The 20,738-nt window shown below is 39.8% G+C and overlaps 2 protein-coding genes across 2 annotated transcripts; one reads left to right on the forward strand and one right to left on the reverse strand.

The window, feature by feature from the left end:
• Positions 1–936: 936 nt before the first annotated feature.
• Positions 937–5,271, forward strand: LOC107195214 (protein LAP2-like). Its single transcript, XM_015585015.1, has 10 exons — positions 937–1,092; positions 1,165–1,300; positions 1,376–1,665; positions 1,733–2,444; positions 2,744–2,934; positions 3,167–3,280; positions 3,503–3,935; positions 4,013–4,860; positions 4,932–5,003; positions 5,083–5,271. Exons 1-10 carry the CDS (start codon positions 937–939, stop codon positions 5,257–5,259), a joined length of 3,129 nt encoding a protein of 1,042 aa, XP_015440501.1. The 3' UTR covers positions 5,260–5,271.
• Positions 5,272–8,708: 3,437 nt separating this feature from the next.
• Positions 8,709–14,222, reverse strand: LOC107195197 (lipoamide acyltransferase component of branched-chain alpha-keto acid dehydrogenase complex, mitochondrial). The gene is made up of 5 exons (XM_015584995.1): positions 14,184–14,222; positions 11,958–12,082; positions 10,964–11,498; positions 9,591–9,986; positions 8,709–9,109 (listed from the first exon to the last, which is right to left on the reverse strand). Exons 1-5 carry the CDS (start codon positions 14,220–14,222, stop codon positions 8,873–8,875), a joined length of 1,332 nt encoding a protein of 443 aa, XP_015440481.1. The 3' UTR covers positions 8,709–8,872.
• Between the last annotated feature and the right edge of the window lie 6,516 nt (positions 14,223–20,738).

A 20,738-nucleotide genomic window follows, 5' to 3' on the forward strand; every position in this document is an offset into this window, starting at 1 on the left:
TAATCAAAGTTAGACAACTCGGACAGAGATGAATAAATTTAGTTTAACACCTCTGTCAGGCGTAGTAAGTAGGGATCCCCCTCCACCCCGTGGCTTAAAGATGTCTCTGCAATGATGCGGCCTCGTATAGAATTGGCTCGTTTTTTCGTGATAAAAATCTGGCCATGATCGATTCACGCTGCTATACAGAGACACCTCAATAACGGTTTAATAAACTGGAATTTTTCGTTTTTCAACCAAGTCGAACAGAGTCGAGCCATTTTAAGATAAAACAGAATCGAGGCTTTCAACGATCGGTCGTTAAATACGGTAAAGGATTATCATTGCAACGTTATGAACGGACCATTACATTTTTTAGAAGATTTTTCTTTCAATGAATGATAGACTCGTAAGTTTGTTCGATACTGGTAAATGTGTTGGATCGTTGGAATTTCGGGTGATCGTGATCTATTGTTGTTACGCTGACACTGCGAGGGATAAGGATCGACAAGTGAACAGTGAGATATGTTCATGAAAGAAGTCTTTGAAAAGATCCGTCGAATAACCTGCATCTCTTGACATCTACTCAGTGTCGATCGGTACATCGTCACTGTGTGTGCGATTATTATTCTTGATACTGATTGAGAAAGAAAACACTGAGTCGCATATCGTGGTGTGTCGCGATGATGCGGCTGGAAACGATCCTGGTGAGGCCGGCAAGAAAGAAACGGAACGTCGACGGACCAATTGCCGAATGATTTTCAGGAATTCTATTGAACAGTAGTCTTTAGCGAGTCTCGTACTGTCCACGGATCTATCTGCTTGCCATAGATATATCGATGCTCTTGGGAAATCATTCTTGAAGTATTATAGGTAATAATAGTGTTATTTTTCACATGTCAATTTTATCATATATTTAGTTTCTATTGTTTATATCTGTTTATAGTTATACATGAAATGGGTAGTGCTTGGTGGCAGTGCACCGCATGTCTGAGAGCACAAGAAGAAGATATTTGTGAATTGCAGTTGAACCATTGTAATCTTTATGATGTACCACCTGATGTGTTCATTTACGAAAGAACATTGGAAAGGCTCTATCTGGATGCGAATAGAGTAAATACGAATGCTAGAAACTTTGCCTTTGTACATATACCTTGAAAATATTAACAATACATTTTATTCCAGATAAAGGATCTTCCAAGGCCGCTGTTTCAGTGCCATGAATTGCGAGTACTATCCCTTAGTGATAATGAAGTCACCACATTACCACCCGCCATAGCATCATTAATTAACTTGGAATATTTAGACCTCAGTAAAAATAGTGTGTACACAAAGTTTTTTTTATGATATCTGTAGTATTAACTATGTACTGATTCTTATTAATGACTGTTTTCAGGTATTAAAGAATTACCAGACAGTATAAAAGAATGTAAAAACCTTCGTTCCATAGATATCAGTGTTAATCCTTTTGAACGTTTCCCAGATGCTATTACACATATTGTTGGATTACGGGAATTATATATAAATGATGCATACATAGAATATCTACCAGCTAATTTTGGAAGACTCTCAGCTCTGAGAACACTGGAGCTTAGGGAGAACAACATGATGACATTGCCAAAGAGTATGAGCCGTTTGATAAATTTGCAAAGACTTGATATTGGTAATAATGATTTCACTGAATTGGTAAGTTCTTCTTTGTGTGTACTGAATTGTGCGCGATATCCTTTATTAATTAATTGCATACTTTCAGCCTGAGGTTGTTGGTGATCTTATCAATCTCACCGAGTTGTGGATAGACGGAAATGATATTAAACGTATACCAGTCAACATCAACCAACTGTATCGTTTGAATCATTTTGATTGCGCAATGAACACGATTCGTGTTATTCCGTCGGAAGTGGAAGGCTGGAGAGATATTTCGATTATGCATCTTTCTTCCAATGAAATTTATCAGTTACCGGATTCTCTTTGCTATCTACGTACAATCGTGGTCCTCAAAGTTGATGACAATCAATTGAACGCACTGCCAAATGACATAGGACAGATGTCAAACTTAGAGGAGCTTATAGTTACTAAGAACTTCCTTGAATATTTACCATCATCAATAGGTCTTTTACGAAAACTACACTGTTTGAATGCAGACAATAACTACTTGAGATGCCTTCCACCGGAAATTGGAAGTTGCACCGCATTATCGTTACTCTCGTTGCGATCAAACAATCTAACCCGGGTCCCGCCCGAATTAGGTCACTTATCCTCGTTAAGGGTACTTAATCTTGTGAACAATTGCATTAAGTATTTGCCCGTTTCTATGTTGAACTTGAATAATTTGAAAGCCTTATGGCTGAGCGACAATCAAAGTCAACCACTGGTGCCACTGCAACAGGAGTTTAATTGTGAGGAAGACATGATGGTGTTGAGCTGTTTTATGCTTCCACAAAACCCGCGGCAGGAACTTGAGCGTGAGTACCTCCACTTACGCATAAAATTTAAGCTCCCAAGTTACATAGTGTGTTACAAATTTAGTTTTATACATAATTATTTAATAACTATATACATATATATATATATATATGATACATTATTGCTGCTAGTGGATAATGAAGAGGAAGATGAGGAATGAAATGGTAAAGTATGAGATAAAAAGTATATGTAACAAATGTTCCCTAAAGTAATTAACGATTTTCCTAGACTTTATACTTGCGTTTCATGATCATAGTAATCACATGAATAATTGTGATTCTATATCTGTTACATCTAGAAATACCGCCGGCTATAGGACTGATTTCGAGTTCAATTGTTGGTACCGGAAAAAGAATATGTTTCGCTGCTGAGGTAGAATCTGAAATCCCTAGACAACTTCATCGAGCACCGACACCTTACCCTAAAGAGCTGCGCAACCTCGCTAGGCATGCCCGCAATTTGCAACATCAATCTGCTCACGATCAAAGAGTATGTACTACTTAACTTTCGCTTGTTTTTTGTGTGCTGTTATACATCGATCGTTCCGTTTACGCTTAAGAAAGTGAAAAATCTTGTTTAAATTTAGAACGATAAGCGATATTGATGATTATGGTAATTTCAAATATCGTATTTTTTTGTTTATATTTTTTTATGCGTGTGTGTGATTTTGCATTTCTATGAAAATCGAGAATACAAGGAAATTGGTAATTGACACTTCCAGATGCATTTAGAACAGGAGACACTGATCAAAGAAGCTATTATTGCAAAAGCTACTACTACTCTGGACCTTGCCACAAAAACTGGGACCTGTTTTTCGCAAAGTTTCTCTAATAAGGTATTTATAAAAAGAAAAGTTATGAAAAAGAAAGGCAATTTATTAGATTCCAGAGTAACCAATAACATTAAGACCATTAAAAGTCTAAAACATTAAATATATTCTCGAGATGTAAATAAGTTCTTATAAATGCAGAAGGAAGATAATTTAATAGCAAGAATATTTTAAACTGTCCACTAGTGAAATGTATGCATGGAACCATTGAACGTATTTATTCATCAGGGTTCACATTCTTCACTTTCACCTACTGAGCGTCATACATCAAAAGGGTACAAGAATGGTAGCCCTACGGATGCTGGAACAGAGCAGTCAGTGTCAGAGGAATCTTCGGACGAAGCAAATAAGACAGTACTTGCGAAAGAAAAGAGTCCGGACATTCGAGAAGCAAAGTATATTCGTAACCCTACATCCGAGTATCTTTCTAAGACACCGACAGTAGCTGATTATGTGAATTCTACGTGGAAACCAGACGAATACTCGAAAGCAAACACAGCAAAAATTGTGGAGTCAGAAAAGTTTGCTGTAGTTAGTAACAATGCTGATCAGACGCATATTCAGACGCCGAAATTAAATGAAATTCCCCCAGTTCCGCCACCGTATCACATTGCTGCTGCATTTTCCAAGAAGGCAGCACTTTTCCAGCAGTTAAACCAATGTATGTTATTTACAGTTGTCCTTTAGGCTATACATACATTCAATACACTTCAAATACATGTTTTGTTATTTCGACAGGTCAATCGGACCCGCCAACGATCGTCTCTCCGCAAACGGATCTCGACATATCAAATTTAAAAGTATCCCAGGAAACTCAATTACAAAATTATGATGAAAATGAGGAATCACTTAAAGCGGAAGAATATGTGCGTTTATGCAACGAAAAGTTTTCATCGAATAGCATGAACACATCAGACGTGACTGTTAGTAATGGGAAAACAAGTTCTCCGGAAACTCCCGATCAGACCCACCTATTCACAGAACCAAGTGATCAGGAGCAGTCGTTCGAAGGGGATCGATCGTTGAAGCCGAGCAGAATTCCAATTCTAAAGACAAAGCACCTAGAATCCACGAATTCTATATCTAACAGTGATTTATCTAACAAATGTATGAATTCTTCCACTGAAGATTACGAGAGTTTGAAAATTTTGAATTCGTCGTGTATACCTACATCCCCTGTGACAGGAAAGAAGTATCGGAGTCCGATCTCTATGCAGCCGAAATTCTCAGATCGTTCGAAGAAAATAATGAACGGAACCATTTCCAACAATAATACATCGTGCGACAATCTAGCGTCACTGAATACAATGAATTCTAATCTGGTTGCAAGTTTGACCATAGAATGCCAGGATACCACTTTGAAAAGTATTTCCAACGACATAACGAATGCAAACAGCCCTATTAGTATAAAGAACGATGCTAACTCCGGTCGAAGTACACCAATTTCATTGAACAATAAATCTCTGAACGACGTTAACAATTCGAACATTGATAAGTACAAAGTTAGTGGAATAAATGATTCTATAAATTTTGATAGGAAACCGAGGTTCAAATGGATGTTCGGCCCACATAAAAATGCTAACGTAGTATGTGCTTTGTTCTGAAAATGTTGCATAAAATCAGCTATCTTTTGAAGTAATTAATCATTATTTTACAGTTGCCTGTTCAAGTTAGAAAAAACCCAGGCCTCGGTTTCAGTATAGCTGGTGGAGTAGCTGGCGCAGAAACTGTAAGCTTTTGAGCCTTTTGAGAAGAATAACTCGATACGTATACCTCGTTCATTTATCTTTTATTTCTTTTAACTTTAGGGAATCATTGTGACCAAAGTCAATCCAGATGGTCCAGCTCAAGGTACGCTTCGACCGGGAGACAAGATTTTGGAAGTAGATGGTATAGATTTCACTAAGTCTGATCACAATAATGCTGTGGCTGTTCTTCGAGCGACCGGTGCAGTGGTATCCATGATGATCAGTCGCCACCAATGACATCAAATTAACGGAAACACCTTCCTCTACGATGCACGATCAGTTCACATGTTTCAGACTGACTCTGTAAGTCCTATAGTGTAAATGTCTTTTTCGTGTAATCACTATTTGGCGACAGATACTGGCGAGAACACATTTTTGTTTGCTTTCGAACGCGTGTTTCCAACGGCAGTAGATCGTGCTGTTTTCGACACTGTCTAATGATTGATTTGTACGATTGAAACAGCGTTACCAAAGGTCAGAGTGGGGTTACCCGTTTGAGAAAAACAAAATTTTCGGCTTCCAGTGGTCTCGTGACGTATTAACGACAACAATTCGTTAGGGTTATACCGTAGGCTAGGAACGTGTTCCCTTTGCACAATTGTTGAAGGAAAAGAAGTTTGAATAATGTGATATACAAGAGAGTTATTTTTAAGAGGATATTTCTTCACGGGCCAATTCATATAAATAGCATAAGGTAGTGGCTATTTAGCGGACAGTTACGGGCGATATGTTCTTTTTTTCCCAAATTTCTGACTCCATAAACATATATATGTACATTATGTTGTTTTATGGTGTTGGTTGTATTCGTGTCGACTCACTTGTTCTCTTTACAGAGAGCTGACAATGTGCCAGAAACAAAATACTATTTATTAACCGTATACATACAAAATAATTATATAAAAATGAATATATATATTATGCATATATATTATATACAAACATTATCTTTGATAGTTGGATGGGATTTTTGCAGACTTCTTTTTTATATTATATTTTGTACGCGTAGAAATGTTTATTTTGTAGGAACCTTTATCTTAACATGTAGATTTTGAAATCACAGAGTTCAATGAGTGAGTTTTTTTTATTTTTTTTTTTATTTATTTTATAAATGGCACAGTTTGGTTTTGTTTAGAAATATATCTATGATAATCTTGTTGCAATAGCAACCGAGAAACGATATTTTTCTATGTGCCGTAATTTTATTCGTAACGTTTGTATTATTATTTTCTTGCAAAATATGGTTCATTGCAAATTTCAGCCAGTTTCTTTTTGCAAGAACGACATTCTTGTATTCAACGTCTTATTGAGGGCAATTTTATATGTTTTGCTTGCCATTAATTCGTGATACGTTTACTTTACGAAACAGTAAAGTATATTTTAGGAACTCTTGTTTATTTAATTTTAAAATCGAATGTTGAGTTTTTGACAAAATGAAACCGTTATCGTTGTGGTTGTGAATTATTATGATATTTGATTCATTCTATATTAAAGGCACAAATGTATGTACCTTGTAGAAACTGTCTTCCATGACAGTTATTATTATGGCAGAACGTTGGCCAGACCGTAAGATAAAATACTACTTTTCTATGTTAGTGGATCTATACCGGCAAATGAAAGTTATTCATGTAAATGGGGGTAGAGCTGTGAGATAAATGTTTTAGAAAGGTTGTACGATGATGTATAGCACAAGCAAACTGTTCATGTCAAGATATGAGTTATAACCAGTATGCACTCTTTGTATTCTGGAACTTTTGCAACAAGATAACGATATTGCACTTCACTTTACCTCGCATATGGAACATTACAATGCACATTCTCATTATCTATATAGTTCCAGTTTTAAAAATTAAGTTACACGTTTAATTAACTTCGCTAACTCTAGGAGCATTTATACAACACGTTTTATGAATCTCTACACTCATATTTAAGCAGCATTCACACATACTGTTTGTTTTCTATATTTTAGAATGTCTTTCCGAGTAAATATTCAAATGTTTTGTTTTTTAGATATAGATATTTGAGCACAGACGTGTTAATGTTGTTAGTATTCGATTAAAGTAACATATTACAGTTGCAGTTATAATATGGGTAGCTATGCAATGGACGTATATATATATATATATATACACACACACACACACACACATATATGTATACATGAATGCGTCTGTTGAGCACAATTTCAAATGTATATAAACTATTCTATTCTATAATTGTCTAAGCTTCAGGTCGTTCGGTATGTTTTTTGGAACTGTGACGAAGCTTGGAACTTTCAGAATTGAGAATTACAACAGAAAATGTATATTTTCAGAAAGACTTCCTTCAAATATACCGCGTTTCACGTAAATTCTTATTCAGCGAATAAGAGTTACTCTGTCTATGGAAGAACGTGCCGAATTTACACGTTGATATATTTTCCAAACAAACTGAGAACAAAAAGAAAAATATAAATTATTTTTTATTCTCACTTTTGCTTGAGTATTTTGTGAAGGTAACTTTAAATAACTAATATACTCGATTATGAAGTATTCTTAGTGAGATTTATGCATGATTCGAGGACTTCTTAATTTAAGCTGTATCAACATGATATTAAAGAAAAAGTATGATGTTCTTTTCATCATCTTTGCGAGTCTATATAGTTTTATTCTATAAAAGCAGCTTCGTATTTAAACTCTTGGACTAATTACATTACCAATAATAATCTATATACCTAGTCATATTGGGAAATAAGAAGTATGATTGAGGGTGAATTGTATTTTCACCTAATAACGTCTGCGTTTGTATTGATATTTTGTGTAGTTTGTTTTTTTATATGAGTTTTACCTATAAGAGCTATGATAGAGGAGAAAACTGGTATATTTATACATGCATTTACGTTGAGACAAAAACTTTTATGCATTTATTCATAGTAACGGTACAAATTGAATTTCGTATGTGTGTTAAGTTTTTCACCGGTATATCGTTTAAAATATTATTTTTCATTATTATTGATGGTTTTTCATCTTACTCTCTCGAAAGACAACTTGATTATCATAAAAGATTTTGGACCATGAGCACATATATACAATCTTTTCTACTACTCTACCTACTAAACAGACTGACTACTTTTTGAGTAAATATTTATGTGGCATTTAAGGGAATGGAATGATTGTACGGCATACGAGTGACTGAGGATGCGTTACATCATAAACTGTATATATACAAATTACAAATACATAAATCAATAAGTGGTCGTACTCATTATAAACTTTTTCTTTTTTTTATAAACCTATTCTGCTTGTGATTCTGTCAATGTTCATTTCCTTTCACTGAAATCGTTCTTTCATCTAAACCCAACATAGATGAGCACCCTTAATGAGAGAACCCTTATGAAGAGCAATCAATGCACAAAGGGTATTAATCAGTACAACCACTTCCTTAACATATTTTTTGGTATATACCTTCTACTCGGATAATTTGTATGGCAATGTGTAATAGATTTAATGTACAAAACTGCTCACAGTTCGACTGGTCACCATATATATACATATACATATATATATATATAATAACTACCATAAAGTTGTAACACTTTGCATATGTTAGAACAAGAACAAACAAATAAGATATTTTACCTTTATCGAAAAGTCCTAGTTGGTTGTGCAGCAATAAATAAATTAATATTTACGTACAAAAACGTTGTCAGACTTTTATTGTATTTATGTACAACCCCCACACCCCAACGACACGAACCCATTCGAGCTTCGAAGTACGTCTCGACGGAATTGTAAAAAATATAAAAATGGTAGTCGTATTCGAAATGAAAAAAAAAATACCTGTGAAATATCCTTTTAATGGTATCGATGGGGGTTCACGCCCCTATCAACAGGAATGCTGGATTTTCAACGTAGTACTTCCAGAGATTCGAATACTTTGCCATGGTAACGCCGTCCACCACACGATGATCGGCCGCCCAACTGATGGAAATCACATTCGCGGCAACTATATTTCCTTTACCATCGAATCGCGGCAATTTCTGCGCTTTTCCAAACGCCCCGATCACAATTTGCGGAGGAAGAATCACCGGTTTCGTATAGGTACCGCCGATCTGCAAACGCGACATTTAAAAATCAGTTCGAATATTCGATCAACGACACGTGACTAACTTCACTTGGTAAAACGACGGTACGTTAAAGGGTATTGAAGCCTGTTTTCAAGCGAAAACCATGGAACCACAAGGTGTTGTCGCGTTGTTAGATTAAATCCTGGATTTTGATTCGCGGTTGGTGACGCGCGACAAATATTTTTCTTCGATTATATTAAATTGAATTCAGTAATAGCGGGAATCGCGGAATGAAATTTCTACCGATTACCTAATTGTATTTCGCAGAACCGAACGAGATCTCGCGGAACGCTCTCGATGGGTACATTTGTGTACATACCAGGTATATATGTACACGTTCCACGGAATGCAAATATTTTCTCCGTAAACGGGTCGAATTAAATTCGAAGCGGTCTTGAGATTCAATTTGACCGTTCGACTCGACGAGGAAAAAAGAAAAAAATCGTTACCGTTGAAAATCACTTACCACGCCGATGTTGGACAGCGAGAAAGTCGCGTCGGTTAGGTCGTTCAGGGGTATAGAGGACTTTTTCCCGAGCTCCTGAAGCCTATTTAGCTCTTTCGCGATCTCCAGGATGCTCAGGTTTTGTACGTTTTTAATGTTTGGTACCACCAGACCATCCGGCGTGTCCATGGCCACGCCAATATTATGGCTGTCCAAGACACGTGTCGCCTGGTTCTCTTCGTCAAGCCAAGCGTTCAGCTGTGGCAGTTTTTCTAACGCTCTGGAGGTCGCCTTGATGAAGAATGGCATGAAACTCAAGGCGACACCCTGTTCCTTCAACGTGTCCTTCACTTCATCCCGGTAACCCATTAATTTGTCAACGGTACACTCGTCGCTGTACACGAAGTGCGGTATGCTCTGCAAACAGTTCAATTTATCTCTATATGCAACAAAAGTAATGGTCACTGTTTTCAAGAACCGATCTTATTGGTCGGTGTGGCCATTCATTTTTTTGAGGATCGAACATACTTTCATTCAGTTAAGTTGTAGCGATTCAGCCTTGAAAATCGTGCCCATTACATTTTGTACATTCTACATTACCCCTGTTTTCCGCAGGCTTCCCGTGTAATGGAACATTTACTCGGGGCGTGCAATTAACGAGGGAAAATACGCGGTATGTTTGGACATTATAAATAGCGTGGTATCTGTTGCGACGTTTCAATCACGTCTGGTTCGTCGTGTTTGACGAGGAAAATTCGAATCGATCGTATTATTATCAGTTCAGCTGATGCGACTATCATTGACTTCCGGCTGTGATCGAACTGGGAATGATCGTCGAGAGATATTATATCATAAAAGCCTTCTTTTTTTTCTCTTTCTCTTTTTCCCCCTGTGTTATGATTCAGTTCGCCGCGGCTGAAACGCTGTACGTCACAGTCGTTTAACCGCGGGACCAGTTTGTTCGTCGCGTCATTAACTCTCGCCGCTTCGCCAACGCATTGTTTTATAACCGATTAACCGGTCGTTTATTCAGCAGTTGTGGCCACGTGGGACTCGATAGGCGAAATTCTGTTAATCTTTCAATTTACGCGTGGTCTGCATTTTAAACCGCCATACACGGTTTATTAATATCGCGGGGACAGCAGCCCGCCTGTTACTATCTTTAATTCAATATACAGCACGTGTTGGGAAAGCGTTCCAGTTTTCTTTTTTTTTTTTGTATTATTTAAATTTAAACCAAGTCGACGAATGATACGTTTACCTTTAAATATAAGTCCAGGTTCCGAGCCTCGCAACGAACCATCGTACAGACGACAAACGGGACAATATAATAAAATATATTTCGCTTTTACGATGTTTCTATCGCTGCGTGAACGACTGGAAATCCAACTTACCAAAGATCGCGTCATCGTTTTCCACATATGCTTACTGTAGCCTTTTATCGACACCAGCTTCCCGGCTGTTGGTTTTTCCTCGACCCTATTCCCCGCGGAACCGGCAGAAATTTTTTCCAAGTAAGCCAATATATCCTCTTTAAGCACTCTGCCACCTTTGCCCGTGGCAACGACGTCCTTTAACTTGATATTGTTCTCCATGGCTATCCGCCTGACCGCGGGAGTAGCCAGCGCTTTTTCTAGACCATTTAGCGCCGTGTGTTCCGCACCCTCCTCCACGGGACCGATCTTATTTCCAACCCCTATCGCCTCCGGCCCCGTTTCCCTCTCGATCCTTTCGCCCTCTCCGTTCCCATTATCGTCCTCCAATTCGATGTCCAGCAGCGGATGCCCTATCAGAGCCACGTCGTCCACCTTGTAGCGCAGGGTCTTAATTAATCCGTCGTAACGGCTGGTAATCGTTACGGACGCTTTGTCGCTTTGAACCTCGCAAATGTTATCGAATTGAGACACCCGGTCGCCTGGCTTCACGAACCTGTGCACATTCAAATTCGTCGACTATAGCTCGGTTGTCTTTACGGTACATTACGGTTGAAACACGCTCCCGTCAGCCTCGTATCTAGATAGAACCAGCAACCCGAAAGTTCGTGAAAAACGAGGGAAAATGAAGAATTACAAACGATAATATTTCATATTTAATAATTGCGTTTTTTCTGATTAGATATAAACTTGGGCGTAGCCTAGTAGTTAGTCGAGGGGTGGGGGCAATTTAATTTTTTAATTGCCCGGGGCAAAATGCAATTTTTTTCTTCTAGGTTATGGCACAAACTACTTTTTTCCGTCCAGGGGGAATGCCTGATGGATGATTCCTTCTTTCAGAAGAATGAGAACGCGTCGTTTTAAAGACAGATAGTTTTTTGGTTAAAAAACGATCGATAATTGCAAAGGTATCGCTGGTTTCGACGGTTAACGGAAAATTCATTGTTTTGCTCACCATTCTTTTATCGTGACGTCTCGAATTCCTTCTCCGATATCCGATAGTTTGAAGGGGACGACGGTTCCGCATCGAAAGCAGCTTACGGAGAGGAATCGACATTTTTGATCGCGCACGTTCCTACCCTAAATAAACATGGATTTCTTTGTGTACTAGTCAGCAATAAATCGGAAATTCTTACTCTTGCTCCGAATAATTGTGTGTATATATATATATATTGTTGTGCACATTGTATCGGGGTAGCGTTGAGATGAGGAAATTGATATCGACCGTTGATCCGCATTTTAAATTTCGCGGGTATAACCGTAGGTACGCAGCTAATCTAAACCGAAACATTGAACTCTATTTTAGACATCAATTGCAAGTGTCCTTACGCATTTTAAATGTACTATATTATAATAAATATCTCAAATATGTTAAAAATTATTAAAATGAATACAACAAACGTAGTACTGTACCGTTCAATTTTGTATTTGATTCAAGTGGTACCTGTGGCTGCCATGTTAGTTTTGGAATTCGATTTGTGCTAGTGCGTTAAGTGCGGGGAAGCAAATAACAGAAATTACACGGGTAATTGCTCGAAGATAAACTTCCGAGAAGTCAGCATTAAGGTATTTTGCACCGATTTTGAATAATTTAAATCAATCCCTTAATTAAATCGATCGATTACCAGTGATTTGTTCTTAGGTTTCAGACGGGCGTCAATCTTAATGGAACCGATGGGTGAACCGTTGCTGCCGGTAAGTCATTAAACAATTTCTAACAAAGACTAATATTCTAAAAAGAAATATCATGATTCGTATAAAGTATATAGACACAGTGATCATAACATATTTCGCGTACAATCAGATGAGAAATCGGTCGTAAAACAGGTCTTGTCAATACGCGACCTAGCATTCTCCAAATGACCGTTAAATTTCTCAGTCCCCTGGCGGGATTTTTGAAATCACATATGGCTGGTATTCGTTAACATCATGATATTACTCGACTTACTTGTTGAATACTCGCGAAGTATTTCAACAAAGGTAAACATATCTACAATACAGTATAGTGTATATATATAAATATACACAGTATTACATTTTGTTATACCAAATACATTGAACGGTATGAGAGGTTACAAATTTGTAACAAAAACTACCATATTAATTCATGAACGATAGAAGTAATGGGTACACCGTAATCGACGATTAAATTGTTATTATTCTCTGACAAAAATACCATAAACTATTAAACCGGAGGATCGAAAATCGTGAAAGGGCTTTCTATCGCCACGCCTTCGCTTCTTCGACACAAATACGAGCCCGTCAGCAATTTCATCGTATCGAAACTTTGAAACTGTTAACGCGGTGCAATAACTAATATTCGACCCGGATATTGGTTCTACTCGGAATAGATTCGAAGCAAGAGGGAGAGGTGATCGAATTCGAGGGTTAGCAAGGCACTCAGAACACGCGGCGGTGATTCCGTATCGGATCTCTTTTCCATCGGGGACGCGAAACGCGTAGCACAACACGGTGAAGCTTTGATCGGTTACGCCGCCTGTTAATTTCATTGTCGCGTCGCGCCCCGTGTTTATTGCTTTAGTAATAGTTCCCCTGTCGTATACAATTTGCTTGAGACCACAAAATCGTGTGGTACATATACATCGTAAGATCGGACCTTTTCTCTCTCGATGGAGGGGGGGGGGGTCTGTGTCGCAGCCATAAAGTTCGAATAAACTCGATACGGAGCGAACGATTACAAGGCTGTTACTGGCCAATCGGTCACGTCGACGACGACGATTAAACGCGATACGGTGCATTGAAATACATATACACTTCGCCACGTTTCAATTCACCTCGATCGTTTCCACCTGCGAACTGGAAATTAGACAGGGGAACGAACGCGTTTCGATCCTTTTTGGTCACGTTCACGAGAATACATACATACATACGTTCTGTTGGCTTTAGCAAAACCGTGTGAGAACGTTCCGGAATATTTACTCGACTTTGCTTTTTCCTCTCTCTCTCTCTCTGGCTTATTGAAACCATCGTTTGTTGTTTGCTTAACACACTACCCTGTAGGGCGTTCGAACGTTGGTTATATATGTACACGGTGAAAAGAAAATTCCCGAATAGTTTCGAGTAGCACCGAGATCGTGCGACCGATCTTCTCGACGATCTCCATAGGGTACCACCGCCTAAACGATTAGAAATGGATTGTTCCTCGTGGTTAGTGTCTTACCAAACGGACGAGGGCCGTGAGTCGCCAGGTCATAGCCATGATGGAGAACCGTGACCCCTGGTGTCCAACTGCAACGAATTCTTTTCCCACGGCAAAAAAAAAAAATATAACGGTTGCAGTCGCCGCGGAGTGTATACGGAGAAGAGCTCTTGACACAGAGAACTTACGGCCTTAGCAAGCTGTTGCGTTGTTATCGTTCCGCCTCCGCTGTTATCGAAATCTACACGCAATTCGCGTGTATGTTGCTGCTGCTGCTGGTCCCCGCGGTCCGTTACGCAACGTGTTGCCGCGGCTGTTCGAAAACACATTCGGCTCAGAACGCGATAGATGCCCCCGACTGACGAAAGTGATCGGAATGGCGCACGATTTATCATGAACCACTGTCGTCGTCGTTCGCGACGTTGGCCGCGAGGTTTTCCTTGAAATCGAACGTTCGAACGTGCGCACTGTCTGATCGATCCACGAGATTACGATTCCTAAACAGGGCACAGAATATCACGGGGCAAATAATTTTTAAATCGTTTCTGGAGGTCCGATAATTATTGTATAATGTGTTGCTTTACACAGTGGCAATAGGGAACCTAGTATATGCGTATCTTAACGAATGCAATCTAAAGATTTAAAGAAGTACTGCACTAATAAATGAGTGTAACACCCACGGAGGTTATAATTGCTTTAAATAACAAAATTAAAAAAATAGAGGTCCCATATCGAATACAACTAACCGCAATTTTAATCGTCGCTCTCACCTTGAGCCGTGGTGTGCACATACACAACGATACACAAGCCCGTAATTGTATTTAAATTTAATACACAACCGAATTACGTATGGATATCAAGAGGTCGGTCTGGGAACAACGATTATCGTTAAAAAAAAGGCATTAACCACGACACGATGCTCTCAAGTTTTCTCGCGGTACTCGCACCGGACCCGATGTTTGCCATAGGAAAATGGAATACCCCTCGGTAAGTATTCCGTGTTAACCCCGTTCCGAGCTGGCTATAGAATATTTTCTTTTTTTTTCTTTTTTTTTAGAAGCTCGTCCTCCGCGAAAATTGGGCTTCGCCGTGTGGAATACGGGTCATGAATATTCTTATATGGGTCGTCCGGTAATAAGACGTGCTCGAATGCTAAACCGACCCCCCGCACAATGCCCGCCTCACGTGTATGCACGCGTGTGTGTATATAAAACGGTGACCACGCGCGAGTCAAGTTTATCGCTGTACCCCCTCCCAGTTCGCGAGCAGAAACGATTAAACAAACCCGGTGCTTGAATGGAAAACGTTTCTCCCTGGAAGTGAATGCAAAACGAATTTGCACGTTCGTGATGCTCTTGTACCACTAGAATACAGGAAATCCTCGATGAATGTTCGAAGGTTCTTCTCCCTCTGATGGGGATGCAGGCAATGATCCGCAGAAATGGAAAAAAGACACATATCGCATCCATTATCTGGGAGACACAGAGATGGATATGCACGTCGGTTGTTAAATAATTTCTGCCTTTTTCCGTTCGGTCCGATGACAAAATCCATACGTCGATTCGATGACGCAAGCGTCACATTCCCGTTCATGACTTATGGAACTGTAACCTGATTTCACCGACCGATAAATTAGCAGCGTGAACGGGAATCGAATTATCCCGACGCTTTCGGGTTCCCGCGTCCCGAATAACCGATTCCATACCATCCAGCAGCAGCCCTCGTCGCCGGTTTTGATATCCTCAAAGATAATCGGAGAGGGGGTGTGGGGATTTCGAGACACCGGGCGGACGCAATAATAGAAAAATCGTTAGTTGAGGAATGGTACACGCTCGCGGACTAATAGGATCACGACTCCGTCGACGGGCTGTAATAATAGCCATCGGGCTAAGAATATTGAATTTTCCGTCCCTCGATTTAACACTTCGTGAGACCGTATAGACATACTAATTCCCCGTTTTCCAGCGTGTCCGTTCCGTTTGCGATACGTTCGTTATCCGACCGTGAAAAATACTTTTCAACCGTTTATCGGCCATGTGGAACGTGTCTCGGAACATGTTGGAAACGACGCCAAGTTTTAATCCTGAAATGCTAACCTCGGGTTACCGGCGACTCTGCAAAATTTGAATCTTGTCTACGGCCGTGAAAATAAACAGTACAGTGTTTCTACAGACTCCTCTTGATTATCGTCCCGAACTCGGTTCCGCGCCGGGACAATAATCGAATAGGGAGAAATGCTTCAGACCCTCGTAAATTCATTTTAAGAACCGTAATAGAAATAGATATATGTGGATGGAAATTCTGCTTCTGTATAACTTTTGTAGAAAATAACGGGTTCTTTCAAACTATTCCAAGAACCGAAATCAACATTATAACAGTTTTCAATCCCTGATTTTCAAAGATTCCAACGAAATCGATGTTTCTGTTTAAAATCGATTTTCCTCCTCGCGTATTACGAATTCTGCATATCGGGTGGGGAGATTCGTTAATTTTTCATGTCGTGGATAGATAGGTATATGTAATTAGTGACACGGAGGAGTTTTATTCGGAGTGGATATTTTCGTTTCGTTCTGGATTCTCGTGACGTTGGTAACGGGGTGTTTAATTAAACTTTTCTTTTTTTTTTTTGACAGAGGAGGGGTCGGTACCGGACAGAGTGGAATGGTGTTGGCGGGTCGATAAAAAATTCGAGGGCAGCTTTCTTTCGACGGGGCGAATCTATTTCAATGCTTTCCAGTGTTATAATAAAAGATACAAAGTTACCGTCTGTGTACGATGCTTCGGGTTCACTGTTCACGTGTACACTTCTCGTTCCCCATACGCTTCGACATTCGCGGTTCACACTCTCGTTCACGGCGACGCACGACGAGATTTTTCCTGCGAGCCAATCATTACCCAGGAACGTGGCCGTCGAGGATTACAATTTCAGGCGTATAAAGTACAATAACAATAATCAGAACTCCTTCGATTTATAATTACACGTGAATTATAGAATTTCTTCTAGCACGACGATGCTCTTCACGCGAGCTGGATCATTTAACATCCTCTGTTTTGCTCCTCGAAATCGTTTCGGTATCAAGGTTCATCGCGCGAATTAGTAGAAAAACGTTTCTAGTGTACTCCATTCCACCCAACTTTCCAGGGAAAAATCGAGGACCTTCTTTAAAAGATCCTCACACAGAAACATCGTTTCTTGTCGCGACACCTGTGGATAATCGTTTAACGATACTCCGCTCAACTGCACCCGTCTTGTTCACAGAAATTCACGGCGAACAAAGGCGTTTCTTTCATCTATCGTTTCTAGTTGTAATCTTCGAGGCTCGCAGCGCGTTCCCGTCGTTTACAATCGGTTCGACCGGTCGAGAAAATCGAGGAGGTCCGTACACAAAAGCAGCCCGTGTCGAGTCACTTCTCCAGAGGAACCGAATATTTTCGTTCCAATTAAAGAATCAAACAAATCCGTGGAACGAGAATTTTACTGTCGAGCTCGTGGTAGAGGAACTTTAGAATCCCGTTAATTCGGTTACGCTGGAGATGGGGGCGCGTCTGTAATCGGGAAAATTATATTAACGAGCCGGTGACTTTCGTTACGAACCCCTCGAACGTTAAAACTCTACAAAGGTGTTCGACGTTGGAGTGTCCTGTGTGTGTGTTTGTTACGTGTTCTTTGTTCTTAGGTAAACAAAAAGAAAACTGAAACATTCGTACGTAACGACGAGGTTGATTTTCGTCGTTGCGATCGAACAGGTCGAGCGTGAATCCAGATATTGGTTCGGGCCTGGGTATGATGTTCGCCGTTAAAGCGACTCGTTTATTGTCTGCTGTCGTTCGCGGAAGATGAAGCGTTCATTGAGTTTGCACGTCCCGTGTCCGGCCTAGTTTTTCGCGGAAATATCCACCCGTCGCCATAGTGGGCTGGAAAATCGTTTTTTTTGGTGGCCAAAATTATTTTAACGTTATTTCACGGTTTAAGGTTCTAGTATAGGAGGTCGTTGAATTCGTTTCGACACCAGCTAGAATATTATGAAGTCAAAAATATATATTAACGTTTAAAAAATCGCGGTGACCTGTATTTTTTATAAAAAACTGTTTTTTTTAAAAATTTTTCTATATTGAAAGGTGAATACGGATCAACTTTTGTTGATTATGCGATTTTTAGAATGAGGGGAGGGGAGGGGGTCAGATCGTGGGTCAATAAAAAAAAACACACGTGAATCGATTGCCGTTATTACTCGTAACCGAATCTAATTGTACCGACACGCGGCTCGCGCGACTTTAATCACGTCAATTAATCCGTTCGTTCAGCCAATTAACGACGTAAATGTTTTACAATTCAATTCCGCTTCCGATCATCTCTCTCTCTCTCTCTCTCTCTCTCTCTCTCTCTCTCTCTCATGCTCGTCCTCGATGAGCTCGTTCCTCGATATTTCCGATCGTTGGAGGAAAAAAAGAAAAACGAAACAATTATACTTTTGTGTATACTAACGATTGTACTTGAATATAATATATGTATATACAGATGCGAGCGAAAGGTAACGATATAATTAACAAGAGAAAGGAACAACAAGTATAGCCATACGAATACACGTTCCGTAACAAATCGTTTCCAATAGAGATCATGGTATCGTACGTGTATTAAAAACCACACGTGTACACCTGTATTTCACGTACACGTACATGGCAGTACGTGTCGTTTTAAGTACACAGTTTTAAAATGACGCATACTAACGTGTATCTGTACGTGAAATACACGTGAAAATAGAGATCTCTAGTTTCCAGTCTTCGATCTCAACAGGACCTTCGAACCACCCACGAATCATTTGCCCGGAGAATACCCATTAGTTATGATTTCACGGTATTTCCCCCGCCGGATAGTCACGAGTTCGATACTTATCAGTCCTCTGTGTATCCGTTCCAACAAACTTTCGGCATAATGTCCCCGTGTTCACGAGTCCAGAACTCCATTTCCGTCCGGCGAAATCACGCTGGGGCACTTGTGTCAAAGCTTGCCACCGTATTACCTATTAGTGTACATTTCTGTGTGTGTGTGTTCTATGTGTTCTGTGTATATCGTCCGTATATAATTCACGAAGTAAACGTTAACAAGTAACAATAACGACAACAATGATCGCGATATACGAGACGTGTGATCTCGAAGGCGGTGTCGTCGTCGGACAATAGGCAACCGTAGGCTTTCATTCCACCTCGACAGGAGCGTGTAACATATGTAGTACATACAGTATAGTTCACACACCACCGACTATACACATACATACATACATACCGTGCACACCTGTCACGACGACGCAGGTTGTTCAGTCTCTTGACACCCTTGCGCGCGCGTTCGTTTCCTTTAGCACACACGACACTTTCTAAGCGTATATTTATCTATTATTATACTTTCCAATAGTCTTTCGTGCCGTGTCCCCATAGGATCTACATACCCGACTAATCCTCCTCTATACGTAAATAACTTGGGCTTACCCCAATGTACACAACCATACACACCCCGTCGAGGATTCAACGAGTCTGGCTCGCGTCGAGCATCACTCGAGGAGGTGGGCGATATTCTCGTGATATACAGGGTGTCCTGAAATAATTGTAACTCCCTTGAAAGGGGTGATTCCTGGGGTGATTTTAAACATCTTTTTCCTTAGCGAAAAAGTTCTCCGAGGCTTCGTTCAAGAGATATTAACGAGAAACCCCGACCAATCAGAGCGCGAGTCTGCCGGCTGAACTGCCGCGGTAGCGTTGGCTACGCCCTACGCTTGTACTATGAACAAGCAACTCTGCATGAATCGAAGGAAATTGTTGTAGAATAGTAAATGAAAAATTAGCGAATGAAAATGAAAAGTTCGATTTTATTTGTTACGTCTTTTTTATTTGCTATTCTACATAGTTTTCTTTGATTTATACCGAGTTTTTGTTCATAGTTCAAGCGTAGCGTGTAGCCAACGCTACCGCGGGAGCTTGGCCGATAGACTCGCGCTCTGATTGGTCAGGGTTTTTTGCTAATATCTCGTTAACAAAGCCTCGGAGAACTTTTTCGTTAAGGAAAAGCTTGTTTTAAATCATCCCAGGAATCGCCTGTTTCAAGGACTTACGATTATTTTAGGACACCATGTATACTCTTTGGAAATGTTCCCTTATCGGCCAGCCCCCGTCAGTCCTTTTCTACTTGTGTCCGTGCGCAACATCCCTACCAAAGAGGGAGCGAGCCCGCGCGGAGAATATCCTCTTTTTATTAGGCTTGCAATTTGCAGCGTTCATTCGGCGGACCTTCCGGATGGTCGGTTCTTATCGGCTGGCCGGCTGCCAGGGTTGGTATTCAGAGGGTGTCTCATTTAACCCCGTTTCATTCTAAAATTATTTAAAAAACGACCGAAGAAATACTTTTGTTGTATTATTGTGGGTATATTAGATTATATGTATATGAAAATGATTCACAAGAACATTTAAACATTTTGAAACCGTCTCAATGGCATTTTTCATTCGTTTGTGCCATTTACAATATTTCATAATATTTCTCATTATAATGGTATTATTCATAAGAAAACTCAATTCTTCTTACCTTTG

The sequence above is a fragment of the Dufourea novaeangliae genome, unplaced genomic scaffold, assembly GCF_001272555.1.
Source record: "Dufourea novaeangliae isolate 0120121106 unplaced genomic scaffold, ASM127255v1 scaffold55, whole genome shotgun sequence".
Classification (NCBI taxonomy): Eukaryota; Metazoa; Arthropoda; class Insecta; order Hymenoptera; family Halictidae; genus Dufourea; species Dufourea novaeangliae.

Excerpts from the sequence above, each read along its gene's own strand:
- LOC107195197 (XM_015584995.1), bottom strand. The coding sequence starts at position 14,222 with ATGGCTATGACCTGGCGACTCACGGCCCTCGTCCGTTTG. Across the intron at positions 12,083-14,183 it reads TCACGGCCCTCGTCCGTTTG|GGTAGGAACGTGCGCGATCA; the intron begins GTAAGACACTAA and ends ATGTTTATTTAG. Across the intron at positions 9,987-10,963 it reads AAACGATGACGCGATCTTTG|AGCATACCGCACTTCGTGTA; the intron begins GTAAGTTGGATT and ends AACTGTTTGCAG.
- LOC107195214 (XM_015585015.1), top strand. The coding sequence starts at position 937 with ATGGGTAGTGCTTGGTGGCAGTGCACCGCATGTCTGAGAGCACAAGAA. Across the intron at positions 2,445-2,743 it reads CCCGCGGCAGGAACTTGAGC|AAATACCGCCGGCTATAGGA; the intron begins GTGAGTACCTCC and ends TGTTACATCTAG. Across the intron at positions 5,004-5,082 it reads GAGTAGCTGGCGCAGAAACT|GGAATCATTGTGACCAAAGT; the intron begins GTAAGCTTTTGA and ends TTTTAACTTTAG.